The sequence below is a fragment of the Branchiostoma floridae genome, chromosome 2, assembly GCF_000003815.2.
Source record: "Branchiostoma floridae strain S238N-H82 chromosome 2, Bfl_VNyyK, whole genome shotgun sequence".
NCBI lineage: Eukaryota > Metazoa > Chordata > Leptocardii > Amphioxiformes > Branchiostomatidae > Branchiostoma > Branchiostoma floridae.
Window position 1 is genome coordinate 3,783,315 of NC_049980.1, and position 11,500 is coordinate 3,794,814.

At 44.0% G+C, this 11,500-nt stretch overlaps 1 protein-coding gene across 1 annotated transcript in view; it reads right to left on the reverse strand.

The window, feature by feature from the left end:
- LOC118410076 overlaps positions 1-11,500 on the reverse strand; it is a 24,202-nt gene that overhangs the window by 2,977 nt on the left and 9,725 nt on the right. Inside the window, exons 10-18 of the mRNA XM_035811557.1 lie at positions 11,246-11,421; positions 10,091-10,286; positions 8,792-8,938; positions 7,186-7,387; positions 5,864-6,022; positions 3,393-3,488; positions 2,527-2,676; positions 803-1,375; positions 265-387 (exon numbers count right to left, since the gene is read on the reverse strand). Coding sequence (XP_035667450.1) covers positions 265-387; positions 803-1,375; positions 2,527-2,676; positions 3,393-3,488; positions 5,864-6,022; positions 7,186-7,387; positions 8,792-8,938; positions 10,091-10,286; positions 11,246-11,421 — 1,822 coding nt within the window. The remainder of the gene's footprint in view (positions 1-264; positions 388-802; positions 1,376-2,526; positions 2,677-3,392; positions 3,489-5,863; positions 6,023-7,185; positions 7,388-8,791; positions 8,939-10,090; positions 10,287-11,245; positions 11,422-11,500) is intronic.

The following is an 11,500-nucleotide window of genomic DNA, read 5'->3' on the forward strand; positions in this document are numbered from 1 at the left end:
CAAGCAGATTCCTCCGGTGGCATTAAAACAGTAACATAAGCTGGGGAAGGAATTAGCCGGCAAAGGAGGATCATTTGCCACTCCCTTGCCAGCTAATTCATTCCCCAGCTTATGTTACTGTTTTAATGCCACCGGAGGAATCTGCTTGGAGATTAGTTGTAAGTCAATATTCAGGTTGAGGGTAAGCAAGGTGCACTCGCGATCGACTGCCCAACTCAAATGCTGGCCCCTCCCATTATGATTACATACAGCTACAACACTCACGTAGTTGGCATCTGTCACCCGTGTATCGGTACTGAGTCTGACAGGCGCAGATGAACGAGTTAACGCCCTGTTCGGTGCAAACTCCGTTGTTTTGACAGGGGTTGGGAGAGCAGTTGTCCACGTCTGTGGACATACACAGTAGAACAGCATTGTCAACCTTACAGACGACTTCATGATCAAAACTTTGAAACAAATCTATAGTTTCAAATCTGCATCATTTTCATAATGGCCCCATAATCCACGCAAAGAATGGAGGAGAGGGAGAGAGAGAAAAAAAGATAGGACAAGAGACAGAGAGATCGAGAAAGAAGAGAAAGGGAACGAGGGAGAGGGACAAATAGAGAGGGAGAGAGGGATTGTAAGAGGGAAAAAGAAAGAGAGGCTAGGATAGAGAATTGGGGAGAGAGCTTGCAAGATTCAAAGAAAGTAACAGAGAGAGAGAGAGAAAGCAAAGAAATTAAAATACAGGGGATACAGGTAGATAGAAAACAGGAATTTTTTCCTTTTTGATATAAGTAAAGTAGACGTAACCAATCACCATAACACTCTGTAGCTCCTTCTTCGCTGTTGTATCCTTCAGCACAAGCCTCACAGCTACTGGACCCTACATCCGTGCTGTACTGCCCTGCGGGACAGTCGTCACAGCTACTGGCCCCTCCACTTGTGCTGAACTGTCCGGCTGGACAAACTTGACAGCTCGTGGACCCTGCATCCGCGCTGTACTGCCCTGCGGGACAGTCGTCACAGCTACTGGCCCCTCCACTTGCGCTGTACTGTCCGGCTGGACAATCTTGACAGCTCGTGGACCCGGCACTTGTGCTGAACTGTCCGGCTGGACAGACCTGACAGCTACTGGACCCGCTGCCGGAGCTGTACTGTCCGGAAGGACAAGCTTCGCAGCTGCTGGCCCCGCTGTTCGCGCTGTACTTGCCAGCAGGACACTCCTGACAGTACTGTGATCCTAAGCTGCTGAACTGGCCGGCTGCACATTCCAGACAGCTGGTTCTCTCCGGACTGCTGTGGGTCCCCGCGGGGCAGATTTCCTCCATCTCGTCTCCTCTCACACACTTATGACCAGGCTGACACTGGTCACACCTGAACCCACCTTCGTCTGCAAAAAAAGTGGGATTAACTGATTAATTATCGATCCAGTTTAGCTCACTGAAGAATAGTTCTTCCACTGGTCGTGACAGAGAAGCGAGCCGCTATGTACAGTTTTTACAGGTTCATCGCACGGGGAAATAATCCTATTTTCTACAAGCTCACTGAACAATGTGTAGCCTTTTTTAAGGACTGCATCACTTTGCGTGCAAGTCGGATGGAACCGAACTCACGGCTTCTTGTCTCTCATTGTATTTACCATCGTAGCAAGTGTAGTCCAGGCCAACTACATGTAGCTTCATTAATAACTGGGACAGGACCAATTCAGTAAGGAGGTTCGTGCTTAGTATAATGCTAAACTTTCTTTCAACACAAAGGTTTTACACGGATCAAAGTTTTAACGAACACTGTCGCATTCTTCAGGATCACTACTAACGACAAATCACTTCAGAACGTAAACTCGCGAGAGTTACAGACACATGATCACATTGACACGTGATGTTGCGGATACGCGACGTCAAAAATTTGATGTGTATATATCTTTGTGTTGGAAGAAAGTTTAGCATTGTACTGTACTGTAATTATCACGAACACAGAGGATCTTTCATGATAAGTTGAGGTTCGTGCTTATTTTATTGATATGGAAAGTGAATCAAAACGCTAAACAATGGTAAATAGCACCAGATTAGAATTGTATTTGAGCGCACATACAAATATAACACACCTTATAGAAAAATTGCTGACACTTCCAACTGAATCAAACTATACGGACTTACCCCTCTAAATTTTCGGTCAATCTCCGTCGACCTCGTTCACAGAATGACCCATTCTATCTCCAGCAGTGACGTCAGGAACACACCACGTTTGCAGGAGGGAGTCATAAGTATCAGGAAGTCTATGTCGCCCCCCCGTCTATGTTGACGCCCCGTTGTTTGATCTAATATACACTGATACTTATGACTCCCTCTTGCAAAAATGGTGTGTTCCTGACGTCACTGCTGGAGATAGAATGGGTCATTCTGTGAACGAGGTCGACGGAGATTGACCGAAAATTTAGAGGGGTAAGTCCGTATAGTTCAATTCAGTGTTTGAAGTAAAGTGATAGGAATTTTTCTATAATGTATTCTACAAACATAGATGAACTTTCATGCTACAACACACCTTGTGCAACAGCCTTTTGGCCCGGGCTGCAGCCTTCCAAGCAGTCACCATCCGAAGTGGTGTACCGGCAGACACTACAGTCACCACTGTAAGGCCCTGTGCAAACTTGTGATCCGCTGCCACTCACATCTTCGCAGAAGGTACTGCACACTAGAGAATACCGAGAAAAATCATGACAATCCGTCAACACTTTCTTGTCTTATTTTCAGTCGACGTTTGAAACAAAATCGGTCCCTGCAGTTCCAAATAAACCGCTAGGTGCTTAGGTGCTTACTCTCTGTCACAATAGCTATCTACAACTAAGATGACAGAAGACATAACCATAGCATGTTCAGAACACGAGATAGAAAAACCGGAATTTCCGCTGCAGTGCCTAAAAAAGCTACCCAGTATCAAACTTGACCTTCGGTTTCCCCACCACTACCCAGCTACCAAATATCCGCCCAAGGCTTCTCGAGTTATGATATTTGCACACACACACACACACACACACACACACACACACACACACACACACACACACACAGACACACACACACAGACAAACACAGAAAACATTACCTTCTTGTTGAAGGTAACAAGAACAGGTTGTAAATAATTATGTGGCAGTAGTAGTAAGAACAATATGATAGCCTAAGAATGTACAAAGTGATAGGCTTGACTTAGCCTCCGTTGCAGTCTTCGAACGGGGCTGGATTTTTTTTTTTTTGGGGGGGGGTGGGGTAGGGACAAACTCCCTTCCACAGCAAACTCCCTTCCTCGGCAAACTCCCTTTCCCGTCACAAGAGAACATAGACAACGGAGGCTAGGCTTAACTTGCACTTGATAGAAATGAAGAAGTAGTCAAATTCCTACTAAGTTCCAACCTTTGCACACATTTCCATCGTCATAGTGGGTGAGCGGGCATTCCGTCACACAGGTCACAGTTCCTCCATCACCGCTTTCTTCCATCTGTTTTATGCCTAAACGGGCAATAAAAGAAATATACGGTGCGTGTTCACAATTGTGCATCAACGAGTAAAATGCGTTCTTTTTGATAAAAGGAAAAGTAATATTCGCAATCTTATGATCTTATTTCTTTTTTTTTTAATTGCATTCTGTATAACTTGTTTCCTGCCTGACAAGTGGTCTTGGACTGTTACGACGTTTGCCTATTCATTGAAACCCGACTTGTTGCGCCTTGCGACACATGGTAAAGGTCCCTTGCTGTTTCAGTAGCTGGGTATATTTTAAAGTGTTGCTAGCCCCTCCCCTTTAAGGTGCTCAAGGCACTTTCTCGAACATGGAACCCCCCTCCGAAAGACTGGCGCAGCTCCGAACAAGATGCCCTGCCCAGGATTAAACTAGGGTCTCCCAGTCACCAACGGTCTCCCAGTTACCAAAACTAACATGAACCAGAAGCTCAACTGTGAAGTTGAGCTACAGAGACATTCCTAATACTATCTAGACGGGGGGGGGGGGGGGGGCTAAAAGTGCCTGCGCCAACTTTGACGTCGTATAACTGCCGAACGACGTGTGCTAGCTATAGGACTACAAAACTTGGTGACTTTTCCTAAAATATTGTTGGCAACAATTCTGTGCAAACAGAGTTTGTGATTTTCTTGTTGCCATGGCAACGGGTTTCTGACAGTCATATTTTACCAAATTTACTAATTTAAAATGCATTTTTAATTAACTATTCATAATTTATGCAAAAGAGCCCGTTTCAGGAATAAAAAAATGCCCGGTCTATATTGGGTTAACACTTTTTTTCTAAGACTAGTACTAGATGGAACTCTTACATTACATAGGCCCCTGTAACACTTCTATCAAAATCATGAAAGAGTTGAACAGTTCACAAAAGTGAGATTTCACCCAAACCTGTAGATTCCCGTTTTAACATTAGGTCTTGATGATTCAATTACATAGATGACATAAGCGCGCTCATCAAGCTTTGTCTGTTTCAATACAAATACAATAGAATAAGTCGTGTGAAACAGCTCCAAAATGAGCGAATAGGTGCTGCAAATTGCAAACAAATATCATAACAAAATAGATACTGATGTCATACAATGCAAAAGTCAATACCAAAGTTAAAGAACAAAATGTAGAATCTATTGTCAGGTAAACCATTCGTGGGGCCGCGTAGCACAGTGGTATTGTATTCGGCCCATGATCGAGAGGTCGCCGGTTCGAATCCGCCTACCGTGTTGCCGGTCTTGTGCCCTTGGGAAAGGCACTTTACACGACTTTCCTCACTTTACTCAAGTGAAAAATGAGTCGTCCCTCGGATAGGACGTTAAATGGAGGTCCCGTGTATGGGGAGAGCCATACCCCATGCACGTTAAAGAACCCCCACACGTGCGATGGTGCGGTGTGCGTTGGTGCAAATCCTTCTGTCGGGAGTTGGTGATTCACTTCAAATCACCCGGATGGAGGCCTGGCGAACCTCTGTCTCGTATCAGCCACATGGTGAATTACATCATTCACCCAGACGGGAGACCTGGCGCATCCCCGTCTTGTAATTAGCCTACGAAAGGGTATGTCACCCCGTAAGGGGCGGTATAACCCCGTCGTGTGTAGACATGTGCGAACATGTCTACATTTGATCACGTCGACCGATGATGATGATGAAACCATACTTTGTGTGTTCAGTCATTTGTTCAAGTTCAACCTTCCTGACCACTTAGATTTCATAATGAAGGCAACTTTTTTCTTGGTAAACATTTTTCCTTTGCACGCTCGCTTCAGTTTCGGGTTTCAATACGAGCGATCGCGATGATGTCACGGTGACGCATTGGTAGGCAAAAAGCAGGTGTTTGGCAAAAGATTGATTTACATATTAACCAGCAATTTGAGCCACTAATTTGAATATCAATTGTTGATCCAATCTACTGACGTCCTGGTAGGCAACAACCGCCCAATAGCCCGTATATGAACAGCTACAGCGATCGCTCGTATAGGATGTCATCCATATTATCAAACTAACATGACCTTACATTATCAATCATTTCAGTTTGAATATCGTTGTCATTATTCTATAACATGCGGTAGAAATGTAATGTACGGAAGTTTAGACCAAGTTGGACATGTGTTACCCTGGGTGCCAGCCGGGATCGGGCAGCTAAGACAGATTTTTCGGTGGCCCAAGACAGTCAGGCCCGCCGATCTCCTATTAGCGCTCGGGGGAGATAACGCCCGAAGGAGGTCCACCTGGAAAGGGTAGCGAAAACTCCTTCGGGATCAAATTTCCCGGAGCGCCAATGTGAGATCAGCGGGCTGACTGCCTTAGGTCCCCGAACAAAACTCGCCAGCTACCCGATCCTGTCTGGCCCCCAGGGTAGACATGCATACATACAGGTACACTTGTTGGTGTCAGTAGCCAGTTCCATGTGTTCCGGACAGGTAGCCACGCATGTGAAGGAACCGATTTTCCCTTCTATGTAGGGGAATCCAACACTGTAGTGTTTGCATGCTATACAGTCTGTCGGCGAGTCAGATCCGGTCGTCCTACACCCTGCAAAAAAAACACAGTTATACGTCAGTATTGAGTCTTACATTAAACCATATTTGTTATCACCTAGCATAGTAGGGGCATCTTCTCTGGATAGTTTTAAAGAACGCTTGCAGATAGATGTGCAAAAGTTAGCTGTGACAGGTCGTTTGGTGCAATATAACCAGCTGTTGTCTTGCCGCGTGCCTGCGAAGCTGGTGTGTTACACCGAAGGGCGGTTATGTCGGCTATATAGATACAGAATACAGCTTTAGCAAATGTCTTTTTATGTATATTAGTGCGCACCGTCACGTCGCTATACCCCCGCTATATTTCCACTAGAACGACGCTCTCACCACGATCTCGCTGCGAGCTAAAATTTGACAGATCGCTCAACGAATTGTATGGAAAAGAAACGAATCCTATTACACTTTGTGCGTTTTATTGCCATCTCATTTATACTTTTACATTTTGTATGAAAGTGAAGGTTACACATATTCAATGTAGGTCGCAGTCAGAGCGCAGCGCGATCGCCGTCTATAGCTTGTGGAAAGGGGCATTATGTTTATTGACGTAGGCTTTTCGACTTGGGTTTGAATTCGAACTTAAGAGGGTGAGCTTTTTATGATTCTTTATCATTTACCATGATAATATCGTGTATTTGTAATCTAACTGTTGCTTCACGTACACGTTTGTGCTTCTTGTCAGCTCTTGACAATAGTGACACGCTCAGATATGGTAAACGACGGCCGTTTGAAATGGTGACGGCCGTTGACGTTCACGAGACGGACAACAACGTGGCTTCCGTCACTAAAAAAAGGACGGCCCAAAGGAGGAACCAAAGCAACGTGCTTACTAGGGCGATGACCACTCATGCGCAGTCGCAGAAAGCATTGTAGCATTTTAGCCTATTCCAGACTTGTAGCAGCCCTTTTCATGGAAAAATGTAAGAGAAATTTCATATTGATGAAACAGTGCAGGGTGCAGATTTTCAGATTTGGTCAAGAAACAAGGTTTCGGTCCATTTCTTTTGCCTGTGCAGACCCCTACTATGAAGTGGTAAGTCCCTAACTTGACGTCATCAGAAACCAAGATGGTGGCGTATTTGAAAGCAGCGGTAAATTCTAATGCCAATATTTACATTATCGCTAATACGGATTGCCATTGGTGTTCACTGCCCTGCTTACCATCACACTCCTCGTGACACTGCTGCGAGCACCTCCCGTGGTCCTTTCTCGTTCCCTCTCGGCAGACGATGAAGTCTTGCGCCGGTTGATCTATGATAGACACTCCCATAACCTTGACCGGGTACATCCCACTGCCAAACGCGTAATACTGAAGACTCAGGATCTCGTCGATCTCAAAGTCTAACCAGACGTGGGGCCGCTCCTGTGGGAGATAGACATGACAGTCAAAACCTGTCCAAGTGACCACTTCTTCTTAGCGACCACCTGGTCATTACGATCGCTTTTTCTCGGTCCCGAAAATTTTCCCCATTGACGTAAGCATTAAGCGACCTCTTCACAATGACCACCTGGCCATCGCGACAGCCAAATATTGGGACCATATCGCTGCCCATAACGACCGCGTCATTTTTAAATCATCAGGTGTCATCGATTTTCAATGATAACTAGCGCGATTTTGCGGCGAATTCGGCCAGTTTGCGTCAGATTTTGACTACCATTCCGATGTTATGTTCAAAATAAAGATGGCAGCAGATACACGTGTGTGTGCTAGCTATTTGCTATTAAACACGACGGAAACCATTTAAACTATGTATCGGGCATGCTGTGAGTCGATACTCTTCTAACCAACCACCTGACCAAATCGACCGCTTTTTGCCAGGTTCCCTGGGTGGTCGTCTTGCGCAGGTTTGACTGTACTTGCAACGGCCAATAGCATTGAGAGTGGCCACACTAATGCGTATATACAAGTCCGTATGAATTGCGTATTACCATTTGACTTTGACTTTTCAGTATATCGAACGGAAAGAAATCGTTTTTTTTTTCGGCCGCAAACTTTACCTATAACTAAAAACGTAAATACGGAATTCATACGGACTAAATTGAACATATGCGCACAAGCGTGAACGCTACCATAGATTTAACATTTTGTTGTAAGTCAGAACTTCAAACAGATTTCTGCATCAAAAGACAGACTAGGAACTCTTTATATATGCTGTAGTTTGAAATGTCACATTTTTTGAAATAATGAAGAAAGGCAAAGAGAATGCAGGAAAAAACTTCCCGGTGTGAGTGGATCACACTTTACATAACAGTCGGTATCTGAAAATGGGCTTCAAAATTTACAGCAAGTTGAAGTGGGTAGACTCAAAAGAAGAAGGCACATGTGAAAAAAAGCAACGAGTTCCATTCTACAATCAGTAGACAAATGCGTATTTTTTTATATATATAGTAAGGTTCTTTCTGCACAATCAAGGAGTACTTACTTCCAACGTTTCGATGTCTATGAGACACCATCATTAGGGGAGAATTGGAAACTACTTCTTGCTGCTACTTATAGCCGGTGTAGGTGGCGCTGCAGCAGCAAGAATGCCGTCCCAAACGTGGCTCAGCTTGTATCCCCCTCGTCTCTGTTCACCTACATCGGCTATAAGTAGCAGCAAGAAGTAGTTTCCAGTCAATCTACCCTGACGATGGTTTCTGATAGACATCGAAACGTTGGAAGTAAGTACTCCTTGGTTGTGCCGAAAGAACCTTACTACATTGGGAATATGAATAATAATTGCCAGCCTGATGAAGTTATTTACGGGCTTATGATTTTAGCTCTAACCTCGTTATCAGGCGTCTTGCCGTACTGTATGGTTGTCACGCCGCTAATGGTATCTTCCGTTACGCAGACGAAGTACGACTGGTACAGGTTGGAAGATCCCAGACTACTGGCGCCATCTTGAAGCTGTGTTGTCAGCAGTCGCATAGACTTCAGAGAGAAAGAAAATTGAAAATGAACTCCATTTTGTCATGAAGTGCCCTATGCATGATAACGGGGGCCGCCCTAATTAGATGCCCGCTTTTTTACGCGCTCGAACTCACGGCGCTCCATCACTAGTTGCCAAAGAGTGGTCAAGTTTTGATCAATGAATTTCTTCAAAAAAGAAAGGGAAGTGAATATGTGTAAAAAAATTTAATAGAAAAATAGCTTTTTGTTTGAACTTGGTTTATTTACCTTTCTAATCATCATAGTCAGTGGCAACAAACACGGCGTACTTATGCATAATAAGATCAGCCAAAAATCCGGGCATCTTAGGGCAGGGGGCATCTTAGGGCGGCCCCCGTTATGTTACGCAATAAGTTATTCACATTCCTATGTCTAAACACTACAGATTTCAAGATACTCGATACTAGAAGTACATTTGACTATATCTTTAGATCCGACTGCACTCATAATGCTAAGATAAATACATTAAAGATTGATTTATGATTAGAAAAGATAGTGACACCCATGTTTATCCCCATGTCCTGAAAGAGGTTTTCTTAGTATCCTATATTGTTTAGTTAGTAGAGCTAAAATCTATTTTGTATTCACCTTTAAATGTGTTTTGTACTTTAAACTTGACCATACAAGAGCCACTATACTTTTTGTTGTGCCAAAAAAAAAACTGGTGCATGATAAAATGCAAGCCCACTTTTGCATTCGTGGGTCCTTTATGTATAATCCATACTTATTTCATTTGTTAAATCTACATACATTGTAAAGGGAGGCCTTCGTACAAGCATATGCTTTTGGCCTCCTTTGCACTGTCATGTTCTTTTATATTACATTGTAATGTATTTATTTATTTTTTCTTTCAGGGCCAAACAAATAAACAAAAAACAATAAACAACATGCTGGCATCTGATGGTATATACCTTATACCATGTGTGTGTGTGTGTGTGTGTGAGTGTGTGTGTGCGCGCGCGCGCGCGCGTGTGTGTGTGTGTGCGTGTGCGTGTGTGCGTGTGTGTGTGTGGGTGTACGTGTGTGCGCGTGTGTGCGTGTGTGTGTGTGTGTGATTTAGCACTAATCCCTTTCATGTTCATTAGTATTAGTTTGGAGATTCAGAAATATTGTAATCGAATTAGTTTGGTTTACCTTGTAGAGTGCGACGCCCTCTGGCGATATCTGTACGTACAGCCAGGTCTCGTGTTTCCGCGGAATTCCGGCGAACACGACAAAGATGTCGCCCTGCGACGCGATGGTGAAGTGGACACACTTCCCACCGTTGGTTGGGTCAAGGCGGTGAGCATTGGACCACTTGATGTTACAAGGTGCGTCACCTGTCGTAGAGCTGAACATAAAAGAATACAATAAGTTTTTCATATGTAGTGTTCGCATATCAACAAGTATATGAGGCACTGAGCGCCATGTCCCTACTTGCATTTGAGATTATTCATAACTATGGCGTACACGCATTTTTGTTTTGTTTTATCATTAATCAGTTTATGTGTTCTTAGTGAAATATTCCCTTACTTCGTTTGAGAACTCAGACGATTTTGAAAAAAAATTTGTTTTACAAATACGTTTCCTATTTTATATGGTTGGATACTACTAGTAGATTATTAGAAATCTGCCAATTTTGTGGTACATATCAAAAGAAATATTTTGTATGATTTCCCTTGAATTTGTGTAACAGATATGCGCCTTCTATATCTGTTGGACGAAAGTGTTCAACCAACCTATCTAAACTTTGTTTACACCTACTCTACATATCAATTCATAGTAAGTTTAGTAGCTATCAATTTTCTTCCAACAGTGACTGGTTTTAAGTTAGAGTACGTACCTCCAAATCGCAAGAGAACACGAGACCAGGCCAGGCTTTCGTAGATCATCTGCCTCCTGCCCCGCCTCCTTGCGGAGAAGGGGTAGGTAGGATCTACGCAAGCCTGGCCTAGTCTCGTGTTCTCTCGCGAGATCGACGCTAGGTCATTCTCCGTGACCAAGATGTGCTGTCAGACATCGAAAATTTGGAGGTACGTACTCTACCTTTAAAACAGTCACTGTCGGAGGAAAATTGATAGTAACTGTATACATACGTGACTGATGAACCTCTTCAGCGAAATTCATAGTAAGATTATAAGACGTGTTGTTCAACAAGATCTCCTTGGTGATAATGGTGAAAGATGGTGGATGCTACAAGAAACATCTGACCGTTTGCCCTGAAATCAAGCCCAGTAGCTTGAGTAACTACCATTTTGGCATATCTTATTACCCGCATATGTAAAGTTCATCTGCGTATGTTCCACCAACCTTTGCCTGCTTAGGTGCTGAAGCAGTGAGTGGTACTCCGCCCTGGCGACTTGCAGTCCCTCCACCCAGCCAGGCAGGGCCGGCACGCTGGCGTTTGATGCTTCAAAGTCGCTTTCTGTCACTGTGAACACTCCCGTCTCCTCGTCATACGTCATTACAAGTCCCTGGACGCTGACCTGTGGGACGGTTATAAGTAATGATTATGATAGCCTTTATTGCACATTCATGCCCTATCGGGTTAGGTACATTCATGTA